This window comes from Tubulanus polymorphus, chromosome 4 (genome assembly GCF_964204645.1).
Source record: "Tubulanus polymorphus chromosome 4, tnTubPoly1.2, whole genome shotgun sequence".
NCBI lineage: Eukaryota > Metazoa > Nemertea > Palaeonemertea > Tubulaniformes > Tubulanidae > Tubulanus > Tubulanus polymorphus.
Genome location: NC_134028.1, coordinates 17,021,897 through 17,039,870, shown reverse-complemented (window position 1 = coordinate 17,039,870; position 17,974 = coordinate 17,021,897). Strand labels below are relative to the sequence as shown.

General features: G+C 28.4%; 1 protein-coding gene across 1 annotated transcript in view; it reads left to right on the top strand.

The window, feature by feature from the left end:
• LOC141904345 (uncharacterized) overlaps positions 1-17,974 on the top strand; it is a 39,855-nt gene that overhangs the window by 3,863 nt on the left and 18,018 nt on the right. The window contains exons 3-10 of the mRNA XM_074792931.1: positions 123-190; positions 309-425; positions 493-543; positions 743-823; positions 957-1,049; positions 1,142-1,220; positions 3,706-3,780; positions 8,394-8,507. Of these exons, the coding sequence (XP_074649032.1) occupies positions 123-190; positions 309-425; positions 493-543; positions 743-823; positions 957-1,049; positions 1,142-1,220; positions 3,706-3,780; positions 8,394-8,507 (678 nt within the window). The remainder of the gene's footprint in view (positions 1-122; positions 191-308; positions 426-492; positions 544-742; positions 824-956; positions 1,050-1,141; positions 1,221-3,705; positions 3,781-8,393; positions 8,508-17,974) is intronic.

Sequence of the window (17,974 nt, the reverse complement as noted above, 5' to 3'; positions counted from 1 at the left end):
GATTGCAAAAACGATTTTGGTGATTGAATTTATGTCTTTCCTAGCATTCAGAATTAAAAACATTTAATACTTCTTTGAGTTTTTTTGTTTTTTATATCATAATTGTTATCCAACATTTTTAGTATAGTTCACTTGGAGAATCTGCAAGAAATAATAGGAAAAACAAATCTAAAGTATCTAAAGTATGTAGGTATGTGATTCAAAAAATGGTTTTACATTTAAAATGATTAATCAATTTTGGGAATGTCCATCTTATAAGTTGTCCCTTAAATGGTAGCAGTTTTCTTATGCATTCACTTCTTTTTCAGGCAGCGGAGTTATAAATGTATATCTTGTGGTTTTAAATGCGCCAGTCAGTCCGCAATGGGAGATCATCAGGTCGATAAACATTTGGAGCAATACATGGAGGAAATAGGCGTCGAAAGGTACAACACCCTGATTATGATAGCTAACCTTATTGATGAAGTTATAAATTTTTTCCTTTCATTTTAGTTCAGAACCTCCATCATCTGATGATGACTTAACAAGTTATGTTGATGTCAGGTAAGCACTTCATGTTAGAATATCTAGAACATGTTAGAATATCTATGTTAGAACATCATATCAAAATTCTGTGACATGTGAAGAATAAGAAAATCAGTAAATGACAGACATTTAGATGGGGTTTGTTTGTTATTGTCATTGATGAAGATTTATGAGTCGATGATAATTTTTTTAATATGTTATCAATTCCTACTTTCAGTACAAATCTAAAGGAAGTCATCGAAATATCGTCTGATGATTGTACAGACGACGTTATGAATGGAATAACAAATAGTGACGAGTAAGCTTGCTTAATTTAGCTGCAGTTCTTTGAATTTTCTCGCTATTCAGCTGAACTTAAGTTATCTTTTTATTTGACCGAATACCAATTTGCTATACCGGTATTGCTGATTTGAACTCATTTATCTATTTAGGATTATGAACTTACCATCCAACAGCACTAATAGCACAGATGTCTCGGACTGTATAGTAATCTCTGATGACAGTGAGGAAAATGACGATACAAGGTAAATACATATATACAATTGGTCACTTTACCTTACGATATACATAATATATTGTGTTTACATCAATAATGAATAATTGAATAACTTTACAGATCTGTTCCGATGAAACTGTACAATGGTGACGAGCAATTACCCATATTCAAAGAGGGCAAAGAATTGGATATCGACACTGTATGTACTACTTTACTCAACGAAAATATTATAAAGTGTACCAAAGTTCCGTATTGTGTTGATAAAAATGTCGTTTTTATCATTGATTTAAAAAGAGTTCCATTTGCTGATATAAAATGTGATGGAAATGGTGTTTATATTCATAAAGGGAAAACTAAATTAAATATTGTAAACAATGGTCAGAAATATTCCATGACTAAGCAGAAAATTGAACGTAATTTATACCTTTACAAGACCTACTACAGGCACAAATATGATGTAGACCATTCTAGGAAGCTAATGTATTTAACCGACAAGAATGGTACTATAGTCAACAGTTCAGTATTAATTCAGTATTCATTTGACAATGAAGAACATCCGATATCTGCTAGACCCCATGGAAATTCTAAAACTAATCAAAAACCTCATACGAGAGTTAAACCCTCTATTGTAACTGCAACTAAGGAAAATATGCTTGGACAAACATCTGCTGAATCTATATCTGTATCGTCAGTATTAACTGCTGATTCCCAAGCTGATTTAGCCACAAGAGGTTTATCCTATAAAGTTAGACAAAGTAAAAAAGGTATTACTCATTGCCATGAAAACGATGAATTAGCAGTATTAATGGACCTGGCTAAGGGTGAACTAAAGGAGTTTATTCAGTTTTTGGGGGTTCACCCCAACGTCGCTGCAGTTCTTTTTTTTAATGAGCAGTTAGATGATATGTTTAAGTTTTCATCTGATCCAATTGATTTTGCACCTATTTCAGTTGATCCCACATTTAAATTTGGAAGGTTTCATGTAACCCCGATCACATATAAGAATTTAATGCTTCAATGTAAAAGATCAGCAGAATCACCTATATTCACAGGCCCCGTTTTGCTTCATTTCACTAAGAAAAAAGACGATTACGGGACCCTTTTTCGAACATTAACTGAAAAGCATGATCTAAAAGACATTATAGCTTTCGGTACTGATGGGGAAACCGAACTTTTTCAGGCAGTATCGTCTTATTTTCCAAATGCTTTGCATTTACGTTGTACCAGACACTTTAAAAAAAATGTTATAAGTAAGTTAAGTAGTATTGGTCTGGATCAAAATTCTAGTAATGAAATTCTAGCTAGTATTTTTGGAAATGATAGTATAAATGCATTGATTAATTCCCGTACTGCGGATGAATGTGATATTCAATTTAAGAAACTGGAAATTCGTTGGAATGAATTAGATAAGTCTAAAAAATTTTCAAAGTACATGAATGAAAATCTATCCATGATTAAGAGTTGTTTTATTTCTAATGTAAGACAAAATGCAGGAATGGGTGATCCACCTTCCTACTTTTATACTAACTCTTCGGAGAGCACGAATTCTAGAATGAGGAACTGGATGCAAAACAGAGAGTTGGGTTTATGTGCTTTTATTAAATCGTTAAAAAATATGATTCTGAGTGAAAGGGAAGAGTTATACCGAGCGTTTTCTAATGTTTCCGAACGATATGTCGTAAGGGATGAATTTAAATCAGTTGTTTGTAAAAATATATTTCAATTGACGCACCCACAGCGCATAGAGCATTTGAAAATGGTCCAATCATTAACGATGCATGAACTTTATAATCGCGTGGATTCAAATCTGATTACTATACCATCTTCAAACATATCCATATCCGTTAAAGATGCTAAAGATAAATATGGAGTTCAGATTGTTGAGTCATTGTTATTTTCAATTTGGAAAAAAGCTGATAATATTTTGTCATCTTCAAATGCTATTGCCTGTGCCCCTTCAAATAATCCATTGATTAAGAAGTTCAGTGTTATAAGCGATACTTCGATAACAAATAATTCGGTTAATGTTAATGTGCAAAGTGGCAATTGTTTCTGTACGTGTAAACAGTTTTCCTTCCATTCCCTTTGTTCACATTCAGTTTCAGCTGCCGAAAAAGCAGCAAGTCTTGGTCAGTATTTGAAGTGGCACAAAAGTAGTAAAAAAAGAACAAACTTATTTAAAATTGCAACATCTAGTGTAAATTTACAGTCTTGTGGAACCAAAGGTAACCAACCCAGGAGATGTGGTTCTTCAGGTTCGACATCGCAGCAATGCGACTCCCTTAATTTGGATGATTTTTCAGTAACCTTTTTACAAGGTTTAATAAAAAAATGTTATGGCTGCGGTAAAGAGTTCCGCAATTCAGAATCAACTAATTGTGACCTTATTGTTAGAAAATGGGATTTCAGAACGTATAAACATCCCCACACTGGTGAATTAACGAAATCCAATAAACCCCAAAGAACCTATTATCACTTAAATTTGCATTGTATTAGAAACAAATATCGGTCATTTTCAACTCGGTCCCTTTCTGTTAGTACAGAGGTTCAAACCAAATGTCACCAGAACAGATATCTCAGTTAAACTCATTTCTAGAATCTTAAGAATGTGATTACTTAGCGTATCTAATGTTGATGTTACTGCAGTCAATTCATAAATGTTAAACAATTTTCTCTATTTTCAGAATAATCATAAAGGATTACAGGTAAAGCGTTGTGAAGTACGCCTAGCCGTCTTCCGAAATCATAAAGGATTACAGGTAAAGCGTTGTGAAGTATGCTTAGCCGTCTTCCGAAATTGTAAAAGATTACAGGTAAAGCGCTATGAGGTACGCCTAACCTTCCGAAATCTTAGGTAGGCGTTAACAAGCCTAGCTAAATTTTTATCAGAAAATAACCACAGATAATTCTGGACTTAGAAAATGCCAGGACGGAATTTGGTAGAATTGTATTTCAAACGCATTTCATTATTTTCTGATATAATTCTAGTTGAAGGTTATAACAAATCAATACGCAAATGTATAAAAATAATATAATATATGTAAATACGTCATCATGTTACATCCCAAATTTTTTTTAGTTGAGCTTACAGTTTTGAGTTAGTGTAATAAGCTTTGAATTAATGTTCTAAAATTCTGTCCTGGTATTATTTAGGTCTGGCATTTTCACAGCTGTTATTTTCTAGCGACCTGCACTAGATTTCATGCAAACTGTTGTACTTCATACTTTCTCAATATTATACATATTTCTTTCTGAATACTGTTTTTCTTTGGTTAGGTGAAGTTAAACGTTATATTCATTTTTTATTATCTTACTTCACTGGTGATGGATATGTATTGGTGGCCCTTTTTGGTTTTTCTGTAAAATCCTTTCATTAATAGGGCTGAGTACGGTTGTAGGTAAAAATCCCCTAGGTAATAATCCCCCAGGTAAAAATCCCCAATTATTCAAAGTAGGTAAAAATCCCCACTTCACATCTAGAGAACATTTTAAAGCAAGATATTTCTCAAGTACTATCCATTTATTATCATTTTTACTAAATTTATTATCATTATTTCTGCCTTTTTGCGATTGAATTTTTTTCTTCCTTAAATTTGTAGCTTTGTATGGATTTAACTGTATTTTGTTTAGCATTTAAGTTTATCTTAATAAAGTCAATGGTCAAAAATCATTTTTAGGAAAAACGAAGATAAAGAAACAAAATCTAGTAAACGTAGTTACTATTTATTGTGAATAACTGGTTAGCTAACTTACTCAAAATTAATGAGTGACAAGCTAACTTACTCAATTAATAAGTGACAATACTTTTTAAACTTCAAAATCTATTTCATGAGCCATTTTTAACTTGTGATATGTTATTTAAGCTGTGCGATATCAATGAACTTTTAATTTGGAGTGCATTTTGAAATTTAAGATCATGATATGTTTGAACTCTGCGATGACCTCTTTTTTTCTTTTTAACTTATATTTTCTGCGATACAGTATTAATGAAGTACCAATTTTTTGTGATTTACTATGTGATGCGATTTTGTAAATTAACTAACTTCTAATTTTATATTTTTCATTCAAATACGATAACTTCTATATTCATGATATTTCTATTTAACGTAACTAAATAGAATATATTAATACAAATAAATTGACCTTAAAATTGTATCTAATCTGGACTCCATTCAAAAGGTGGGGGATTTTTACCTACTTTGAATAATTGGGGATTTTGACCTAGGGGATTTTTACCGCTAACCCTGAGTACTGCTATACTGCTAGGCCCTATATCTCAAGTTAGAAGGCCATAAGCGAGTCTGGCAGTTCTAAAGTTTCTTCTAATAAAGTTTGTTTTAAAGATCTCTACATTTTGTATTTGTTCATTTACGATGGAATAGTTGAGCTGAACACCAATGAAATACAAGTATTTAAGAACAAAGAATTAAAATTCGTTTTCTTATTTTATGGAGGATAATATTCTATTTATTGGACGATATGTCTACATTTCATTCTCAATCACGATGTCCCTAAAAATGAAATTGAGTCCATGGCGATCGTCGAAAATCAACGCAAATCAACACCCCTGGACACCAATTGTTTTGGTATAACCTTCAAAAATCAGTTAGTCGAATGCCGGTACCTACCATACCTCTAAGTGACTATTTACCCTGATGTTAAATTTGATTCTAAAGATCATGAAAATATAGATCGTCAAAGCTTAGCCTTATTAAAATGGCCTTCTTCTTTCGTGAAACTGAATGATAAAGATATTTTGTATTGTACAGTAGCTCTGCCCAAAACGGTAACGGTCTATTCGGTAATCCGTTCATATTGGCAGAATGATAAAAAATATTTCCACTGTTTGTTACCGTGTCTGTCGTATGTAATCGTGATATTACTCGGAAGCAATAAATCTGAATTGAATTGTCTATACCGGTAACATTTTGTATGCTACTACTGTATTTGAAAAGGATATACCTATGTATTAATATGAAAATAATCTAGGCCTTTTATTATTTACTTGTTCTCAGACGAACTGCCGTTTACCGCTGACCATTAGACCCGATGCGCTATATACTCCGCAATCTCGAGTATCCGGTATCCGGTATTTAGGTGTCCGGTATCCGGTATCCGTGATATTCGAACAGCCGTTACGGCAGTAGCCTGATATCCGCGTTACGGCAGTAGCCTGATACCTGCGTTAGGCAGTAGCTCAATACTCGCGAAGGCTTGTAGGTCAATACCCACGTTAGAGCAGTAGCCTGCATTAACCACAGTTGCCTCATACCGGCGTTAGACTAGTTGCTCATTACCGGCATTAAGGCAGTCGCCTCATTCCTGCGTTAGGGCAGTAGTCTGATACCTGCGTTAGAGCCGCAGTTGCCTGATACCGGCGTTAGACTAGTAGCTGGATACCCGTGTTTAGAGCAGTAGCTCGATACCCGCCTTAGGGTAGTAGCCTGATACCAGCATTAGACTAGTAGCTCAATACTCACGTAGGCTTGTAGCTGCATGGATACTCGCGTTAGGGCAGTAGCCTGATAACCGCGTTAAGAGCATTAGCTCAATATCCACGCAGGCTAGTAGCCGGATACCAGCGTTATTATAGCCTAATACTCGCATTAGAGCATATTGATATTGCATCGATATAGGCCTAGCTCATGTCTCAAGTTAAATCAAATCAACTCCATTCATAGCTCAGCTATTTATACGATATACTTCATTTGGATATGATATTATTCAATCTAAAATTTTACGTGACCTAGCTCTGTAAGATAGTTTGGATCATTGACTGGGCTAGGCTATTGAAATTCATTGATGAAATATCTTAGGCAAATTTTCTATTTTTTTCTATTGTTGTTTCCTTACAGATTTTTCAAAAATGGAAAATGCACGTGTTTGTGTGTATGAAATCGACAAATCATAGTAATAGGGGTAATGGGCTTTCAGATCAAAGGTCGAAGGGTCGAGCTCGTAAAAAAATGAAAATAACAATAATTTACAGTTGAATTAGTCGCGCACACTCCTAATTCAACTGTAAATTATTGTTATTTTCATTTTTTACTCACTCGCCCCTTCAACCTTTAACCTGAAAGCCCATTACCCCTATTACTCTTAAAATAATCATATACATGAATAACATTTAAATTGACAGATTATTCAATATAAAAGTGTAAGCTCTTATAGAATAGATATATAGATATATTTACAACATTATTTCAATATTTATATTTGTATGAGTTAGATTTTTAAACATTGAAAGTGTTAGTAAAGTGTGATTGAAATAATACATATATAAATCATTGAACTTCTAAAATCAATTTAGTAAAAAAATATGTATAATAAATGGAACCAGAACAACCACAAACTATCAATATTACAAATAACTCTGGTGTCATAAACATATACTACAAGAAGTGTTCTAAATGTGAATTAGATAAATTAGCTATAACAGAATTTAATAAGCGTAAGATTAGCAAAGATGGTTTTCAATATTGCTGTAAAACTTGTTTTAAACTATATACCAAACAATACCGAGAAGATAATAGAGGAGTTTATAATGATTATATGACAGAATATATGAGAGAAAGATATCAAACAGATCTTAATTTTAGATTGAAACAATGCTTAAGGACTAGATTAACACAATTATTCAACAAAGAAACACATTCAGAAACACTATCTAATTTATTGGGTTGTTCAGATGAATTTCTCAAATCATGGATAATATATCAATTCGATGATAAAATGAATATAGATAATTATGGTGAATACTTTCATATTGATCACGTGTTACCAATATCTAAATTTAACACAATATAAAACTTATTTGGGGTTGGAAAAATTTAAGACCTTTAGAAAAGAAGGAAAATATAATTAAATCTTACAAACTAGATATGAAATTATATTTAGATCAACTGGATAAAGCAAAGACATTTGTTGAATTATGGAATTCAACACATAATGAAAAATACGTTGAAGCTTAAACGCTTAGAAAACCGGTTACTCTCGATCTATTTCAAACCGCCTATATGTAATTGTATTAGGTTGTTTAGAAAAACATCTGTGCCGTATTTCATATTCAGTTGAATGGGGCGCACCTCATTTGAATATTGATCGAATGTGCTATTTCAGTTGAAAAGGATTAATCAATTACATCACAAAGGAACATCTGTTACAATCCAGGCAAACATGCAGAAGTAATTAGTTTGGACGAACGTGCGCCACGTCGGCAGTTAGAAATCAACTTTCACATAGTACGTATCGGATATTCTCTCTCAAAACACAGTTTACAGTTCTAAATCTAAATATAAGTACATATATTATGAAGTAGGGAAACCTTTAAACATATTTAAGTATAGTAATTCATTTTCATGACATCTTTTAGATTAAAATGGAATACAGAGATCGACCAGCAATTCTAAGCCAACCAACGGGTGAGGAACCAGAAACGATGGATAGTGAAACGCAGGAATCAATAGAGATGGAGGATATAACTCTCGTAATTGACGAACAAACTTCACAAAAATACAAGAACATTTGGACTATCATCAAGAAATGGTGAAAATTCTGAGTGATGTAATACATAATAAACAATTACCGCGCGAACTACAATTACCAAAATTACCAGCAACGCGACTTAAATTGCTGTTGGGACTCAAAGAATCGAAAATTAAGAAAATGAGTGGAGATATCAGTGCCGGCTTTGAAAGAAAACTGAGAAGAGTAGGTAGATTAATAAAATATAAAAAATTCAAAATATTAGGATTAGCATTTAGTGAAGTAGTCAGATATTTACCAGAAATTGAAGAAATGATTGGAAATAATCCAGTAATTAAAGAATTCTGGACAAAATTATAAATTATAACACTGAAGGTCTTAGATATCAAAAATGTAATCTCGATTGTGTATATCTGTTTTAATATTGTATTGATTACTGTTAACTGTGTATTGCGCAATAACCGGTCCGATTAAACCGCTTTTCTATTGTTCTCCATTGTTCTATTATTGATCGTTGTTAATGGCGGCGGTTGTTCTGTATTGATTGTTTACTGTTAACTTAGTATTGCGCAATAACCGGTCCGATTGGACCGCTTTTCTATTGTTCTCCATTGTTCTATTATCGATCGCTAAAATTCAAATAATAAATATATGTGTTTGTGAAATTATATTTCCACCAGTCGTTTCGTTGAATTGATTTTCAGTTGAGGATTTATTATCGAGGATCCGAAATGACTTATCAAAAGCAGCGAGGAATGAAAAAGGATGACGTTAGTCGAAGAAATGGAAGAGGATTCTAAAATATTAATAAATTTTATTAAAAATTTGATTTATAAATGGAAAGGAATGATGAATACAATAAAAAACTTATTTGGAATTTGACATTTAAGACCTCTTAAAAAGAAAGAAAATAAAATAAAATCTAATAAACTAGATTTACAGTTATATTTAGAACAGTTAACAAAGGCAAAGACATTTATTGATCAATGGAACAATGATCCAAATAATGAACAATACGTTGAGGAATTTGATACCAAGGATCCGAAATGACTTATCTGGACAGTTATAATTACTGCTCCTAATAGATAAACAAAAGTAGTGAGATATCAAATAGAATTCAAATAAAATATATTAAAAATTACATACCTTCAACTAGCCATTATTTCTATTTTAATTTTTAATATTTTCTTTTACAATTCTTTTCAAAAGAGAATACTTTATATCGCAAATAAAAAATACTAAAAACACAATAACTAATACTAAAATTCTTTACCTTTAACTAACTAGTATTAACCCAAAGAGATGCTGGTATCATTTTATAATACTTATATTTTTTTTCGCTTTTTTCTCTAATATAAATGTCAAAGAAATCTAATAAGAATAGTATTGATATTGAAAAGACATTAGATGTTTTGGGTATAAGTGATAATAAAGATACAGTTGTAACTAATTGTGCTCAAGTTAACTGTTATATAGATTATGAATACTATTTATATTGTAAGCATCATCTTGAATTACTAATTGCTGGCGGGAAATCTAAGGATTTCTTGGGAAAAATAATAACTTTTCAAGAATTAGATGCTATGAAACCCGATAAAGTAATAAAATATTTCAAGATTTATGAAGAAGCAAGATTAGTCCGAATAAATGATTCTATTTCAGATGGTATTGTCAAATGTTATTCTAAGTTATGTAACCAGTTAATACCAATTAATGATGAAAATAAATTATATAGTGATTTGAAAAATGACTATTTAGTTATGACTGAATTACAAAAATGGGTTGGTTATGCTTCATTTCAATTAGGATCGGTTATGACATTAATTTCTACTGGTGTCATAACATTTTCGAACATCAAGCCTATGGAATATAAATCAGGTAAGAACGAAACAGATGTACTACAACCAAACGTCGAAACAGAAAATGAATCAGAACAAAAATTAACTAAAATAAATTAGTGATGGAGTTAAGAAAAAGGCTAGATCAGAGAAACAAATTAAATGGGCAAGAGAATTAGGTAAAAGATCTTCAGAATTAAAAAAAGCTAAGAAAAAGAAATTAACTGATATAAATGAATCACCTGATATTGATTCAAATACCAATCCATCTGATTCTTCTAATGCTGGAAGTAATTATAAATTATATATTACAATTGGATTAGTAACAGTTATTATATTATCCGGTGTAATATATAAATCAAAATTCAAATCTGATGATAAAGATGATTCCAATGATAATCGGAAACTTAGTTATCCGTGTACAGACAATAAACCTATTATATCAGAAAATACGTCAAATCATAAAGTCATTGAAACTAAATCTAAATTATTATTAATGGATTAAAATAAGATGAAAAAAGAACAATATTTAAGAGATTATTTTCAGAATTATGGAATAAAATTAAATCTGATAATGAAAATGGTGCCGTACGGCACCCACATGGTGATATAAAATATAGCGAATTGAAATCATGGTTACAAAATCAACCAACATATCAAATCCACAAGAAAATGGATAAAACTTATTTAACAAGAAAAGTTATGGTTTCATATATCGATCAACAATGGCAAGCTGATTTAATTGACATGAAGAACTTAGAAGAATACAACAAAGGATATTTCTGGATATTAAATGTTATAGACATATTCAGTAGATACGCATGGTCAATTCCAATCAAAAATAAAACTGGTATAGAAGTAACAAATGCTTTTAAATCAATATTTAAAGAAGCTATTCCAGATAAGATACAATTTGATGAAGGTAAGGAATTTTATAACAAACATTTTAAAAAACTATTATCTGATAACGATGTAGATTATTTTTCAATACACTCAGATAAAAAAGCATCTATTATAGAAAGATTTAATAAAACATTGAAAACTAGAATGTGGAAATATTTTACTGCTAATGAAACAAATAAATATATCGATGTGTTTGGTGAAAGGTTATAATAATTCTAAACATAGTTCTATAAATATGAAACCTATACAAGCTAGAAAAGAAGATAATTCAGAAATAGTTTGGAATAATTTTTACGGAGCGTTTGTTACACATGATTTCGGAGAACCTAAATTTGAAAATGGACAACACGTAAGAATATCTAAATATAGAAAAACCTTTTATAAAGGTTATACTCCAAATTTTACAGAAGAAATATTCAAGATTAAAAAGATAATATTAACTAAACCATTTGTTTATAAATTAGAAGATCTAAAAGATGAAGAAATATTAGGTTATTTCTATGAACAAGAATTATCACTTGTACCAAATCCAGATGAAATAGAATACAAAATAGAAAAAGTATTGAAAACAAAAACTCTTAAGAAAAAAATGATTTCTTTAGTGAAATATAAAGGATACGATGATAAATTTAATGAATGGATTTTATCTAGTAAAATTAAAAGAATAAATGAATAAAGATTTATTTATATTCGAACCGCATAATATGTTAGTTACTGGTGTAACAAACTGTGGTAAAACACATTTCATATTAGATTTGTTAGAAACTATTTATAAGAATCATTTTGATAACATAATATTATTTTGTCCTACTTATGAAATGAATAAAACATATAATAGAGATATAGTTAAGATGAAAAAGTTTATTATATTAGATCCTAAAACAGTAAAAGAAAATTTAGATAATTGTATTAAAATAGCAATTGATACTTATAAAGGATCAAATACATTATTCATTATAGATGATTGCGCAAATTTACATGATTCAAAAGTTAGAGAAAGTGAGTTATGTTATCTAGCTTTCTCTGGGAGACATTTTGGGATAACAACATGGGTTTTAAATCAAAAATATTATTCAATTGTTAAAGACTTTAGGGAGAATATAAGATTTCTAGTTTATTTTATAACAAAGATAAAAAATCTATGCAACAATCATTGGAAGAAAATCAAATTATACCTACTGAATTACATGATGAATATATGAATAAATTAAAGAATAATAAAGGTTCAAAATTATAACTGAGATTACAATTTCCTTATGAATATAAATTTATAAAATAAAATTTATATACCTATGTATTAGATACCCTGTTAGATACCCTAATACCTGATACCCTATTATATTCCCTGATACCTGATACCCTATTAGATACCTTAAATACTTAAAACCCCCTTTTTTAAAATGAATATTATTTATACAATTTTCAACCAATTTATTTTTATTTTTTCAACTAATATATGAATAAGTTTGAAAATAAAAAAGGTTATTTATTATTACTGAGGTTTCAATTTCCATATGAATATCAGTTTATAAAATAAGATATTTTATGTATTAGATTGTATTAGATATGTATTAGATATGTATTAGATACCTTAAATACCTTAAATACTTAAAACCCCCTTTTTTATTTACTATTATTTTATACAATTTTCAACCTTTATTACTTTTTGAGTTAAATATAATTAATATCTTAATCACTTTCACTATCAATTATTTCGCTAACAATTTATTCAAATTCTCTACCAAATTTTCTTCTTCAAATTCTCTATTATTTCTATACTTATTTTTCACCTTTTATACCGCATCATCAAAAGTTGTTTCATTGTTATGCTTATTCATCCAATCAAATTTATCATTATTTTCTACTTTATGTTTCATAGAATCTTTATTAGTGTTTGCTCCTAATATTTCATTTACAGTGTTTGATCCTAATATTTCATTAGCATCGGTTAGATCTAATTCATCTTTATTAGGTGTTGCTAATAATAAATCTTCATATATTTTTTCACCATTTACTTTTTGATTTGAAACAAACTTTGTAACATATCTAAATGGGTGTTCTATAAATTCTTTTAAACCAACACGTTCTATAACATTATTTATATGTACCCTTGTATTCATATGTTTATTCCAATTTGATGTAGCGTTTGAAAATTCACTTTTACAATATCCACAATAATTTCTATTTTCACTAACATTTAATATTATTTCATTATTTGATGTAGAAGGTATTACATTATTAGATGTAGAGGGTATTACATTATTAGATGTAGAAGGTATTACATTATTAGATGTAGAAGGTATTACAGTATTAGATGTAGAAGGTATTACATTATTAGATGTAGAAGGTATTACATTATTATCAATTACATTACTTAAATTATCAACAACACCACTTTTATTATTATCGATTTCTATTAGTTTAGTTTTATAAATTTTGAAAATAGGATCAAATATCAAAGCTATATTACAAGGTATTACATAATATAAACCATCATTATTTTCATGTGTATCGATGTTTATATGAATATGTTTATATACTTTACCTCCTTCCATTTATTATATAAATTTGTATTAAAGTTAAAATTTTAATACATAACACTATTTAATTGAGAATTTACAATATTTAATTGCGCGTCAGATATAATATAAATGTGCATTTTGAAATTTTTGATTCCTTTATTCTTTGTCATGAATAATTGTATTCCATCTTTAGTGTTTTGTAATTTTTTCCCAGAACCATGTAATGAATTATCCTCTGTTGTTCTAAAATCTAACCATAATGCATATTTATTACCGGTATAATAATCAATTTGATTAATATTACAATTTTCAGATGATTTTACCTTTACATTCATAAAATGTTTTCTAATTTCTGGCCATTGATCAATCATTCTCATTCCTTGACAAAATATTTTATTTGCTATTCCTTCGATAGTTATTTCTACTTTTGTTATTTCAGGATTATAATAATTATCAACATTTATTGCGCCATTAGTATATGCTGCAATGTTAAAAAATATTAATATACCTTTAATAGATCTTCTTGGTAAGTTAATATTCTCATTAATTATTTCATCATTTGCATTTATAGTTACAGTTTTAAATTTATCAATATAATCATATAATAATGAAAATCCTTGATTGTATTTAGTTTGAATTATACTTGCAATATTTTCATCAGTTACTGTATCATATTCTAAACATATATTCGATAATTTATAACTCATATCTTTATTAACGCTAGATATTACAATTTCATTTACAGGAGCAAATGTTATTTCGAATATAACGTCTTCTTGAATTGCGTATTTATATAAAGGCGCATTGTTATTTATCAATTCAAAGTCTAATGGAATTTTATATTTGCTTCCATATATACTTTTTATCAATTTATCTACAGCATTAGTTAATATTGCTCTATTAGCTTCTGATCTTAATTTATTTTGGTTTTCTGATTGGATTCCTTGAAATATCATATTATTTCTATTTTCTTTAGTTAACCATAAATCTTTATAATGCATAAATAAATTATAATCGTCTAATGAGAAAACTGTTTCTGGTCCAATCTTCATAGTTAATTTTTTAATCAAATATCTTCCAACATTATCAACAACATAATTATTATTATTACCGATTACTTTTATATCGGCTGATAAATAAATACTATTTGGAACATAAAAAGTATTTTGTGTTAATCTCGGAATTCTAAAATATAAAGTTTCATCGGGATTAATATTAGAAGGGTTATGAGTAATTATATGATGTGATCTTTTTGCTTTAATAGCATTAGATATTCTATGATTCTTAGAAGGATTGATATAACTCCCACTCATTTATTTAACAAAAAAATTAATTATTTATTTTTCATCATGTTTACTTGATATTTTTTGATATCATATTTACTAACCCAAAAATAATTGCACTTACAACTGTAATTAAAAATAAAATAATATGTTCAGCAGCAAAGTTAATAATGTTTCCTGCAGATTTCAATATAAAACCAACAATTGATGCAATAATTTCTGGTAATGCTGCAGCAGATTTTTTAGATAGTTCCCATAAATATTTTGCTAATTTCTTTAACTTTATCTTGTATAGAATTATTTTCATTCGGGGGTTTATCTGGTTTATTGGGAGTAGGAGTAGATTTCAAAGCATTTGATATAGCTAAACCAATTGTTGTAAATAACATAGTTACAGCTGTTAGAATTGAAAGAATTGTTATTCCTTCTAACTTAAATAATAATCTTATTCTATCTTTTAGTGATATGTCAGAATTTGGTTTTATCAACAAATCTTTAAAAATAACTTTTAATCTATTAATATTATAATCATATGATTTTGATAATAATCTAATTTCTTCTTTTTGTAATTCTATGTTATATTCTAAATCATCTTTTTCTTTTTCTAAATACGCATTTCTTTTTTTAAATTCGATTTCTTCAATAACTTTATTATCTCTATCTAATTTTAGTTGTTCCGATTCTTTTCTTGATTTAAATAATTCATCTTCTAAAGTTCTAATTTTTTAATCTCTTATACTTTTATCATGCGCAATTTTATCAGCTTCATTTCTTATACTAATAATTTCTCTAATTGTTTCATCGGAAAATATATCATTTAAATCTTCTAATTGTTGATCTGTTGCATCAATTAATCCATTCGGTAAAAGTTTTTCAATTGGAACTTTATTTGATTTAAGTTTACTAGTTTTGGAAGTTTTATTCTGTTCAGAAGTTGTTTCTGTTTCTGGATTATCTTTGATTGTTTCAAATAATTCATTAATTCTTTTTTTAAAAACTCTTTTTTTTTAATTTATTTTTTCTTGTGTTACATCTTCTATTTCATTACTATTTCTTATTCTCTTAATTCTAGATAGTAATGAGTCAGACTTAAGCAAAGTTGGTTTTGCTATTATTTTGTCTTGATTTTTATTTGAGATATTAATATAATAATCCGATTTATCTTTCAAACTATAATAATATTCACCATCTAAAAACTTTAAATCTTGTACTAAAAGTCTGGCGCCTCTATTGTTTATACTATATCCAGAATCTTTAAATACACGTTGAAAATCATACATACATTCATAATTTTCAAAATTTTCTCTTTCTAAACCTTGATTTAAATTTTCAGGAGGTATTCTCGACCTAGTTCTTCTATCAAATTCATCTGTTGATGGGGCTTTAGAACCAATATCTGCTAAATTAGAATTATATGCTGATTCATTACCATCATCAATATTAGATTCTGCATCATTATAATCATCATCAATATATCCTTCAATATTATTTCCCATGCCTTCCATTTCATAATCTTCTCCACCTTCTGCCATTTACATAATACAAAATTAAAATTTAAAATATAATATTCCTCCGATTACAATTCCTATACAAGTTAAAGCTAATTTAGTATTTTCATGGGATTTATTATCATCATTTAGTTCCATTATATCATGTTGAATAATATCAGTTTTAATATTTTCTGATGTATTGTAATCTTTTATTTTAGAATCATTATTTAATTTAATATTATTAGTTTTTGTTTCTGTTGATTGAATGTGTTTTTAATTTTTTTCACCTTCCATTAATTTTGGAGCAGTAATAATCTTTTAATTTATATCATTTAATCCAAATGAATTATTTATTGTTGCAGTTTTAATTAGATTATTATAACCAATTATGTTTCCCATCTTTAATACTAAATTATTAGAAATAATAAATAGATTAGGGCCTATACAATAATTTAGTCTTAGATGAGATTTATCTAAATAATTTTGATATCTTACAATGTTTTCTGGAATCGATCTATTTTTATCATTATGAATTGAATCTTCAAATAATACTTTGAATTGTTTCTGTGTATCAAATGATGTGTTTAAATTTCCAATTATTGGGGATCTTGTTTCAACTTGCGCACCTAAAATACATATCAAATAAGTTCTAATAGATTGATTTATTCTTTGTATACCTGATTTTGTAAAACCTTCATTATTTTCTAAAATGAAATAAACCCAACCATTATTGTTTTCTTGTTTTAAATTATCATAAAATGTCGGTAATTTATTGAAATTTAATGTTTCTAAATCCTTAGTTTCTATTTTACCATAACCTAATTTATTACTATAGATATTATACAAACTATTAGATGGTATGGGAAGTGCACAATATTCTGCAATCTTTTTAGGGCAAGGAAGTGATCTTATTGTTCCAATTTTTGTTCTAAAATCAGAATTATTTATATCTATATTAAATTCATTACAAATTTTATAAAACTTTGATAAATTAAAATTATTATCTAATTCTTTAAAATACCTAGATCCTGGTAAAGCGCACTCTAATTCATTTAATATTATTCTGATTTGAAAGTATGTATGAAATCTAAATAAACTTTGAATTAATTTATATTTAGAATTATTCAAATAATCATTCCAACTAATTCCACAACCTGTTGTTGCACAATAAACAGCAAAATTTAATTGGTTCTGCCAATACTTCATATTAGATTTTAATAACCATTGTTTTTCATCTTTCAATTTTTTAATATTAATTAAATATACATGAAATATATTTTCCATCTTTGCATTAAAATTATTAGTTTCAGTAACATAAATTTCTAAATTAGTTAATGAATCTAAAACTTCATTTCTATATGTAATATCTTTATTAAAATCTAATGCTGGAATATTATATTTAATTGCTTTATTATATTGGAAAGCTTTTGGA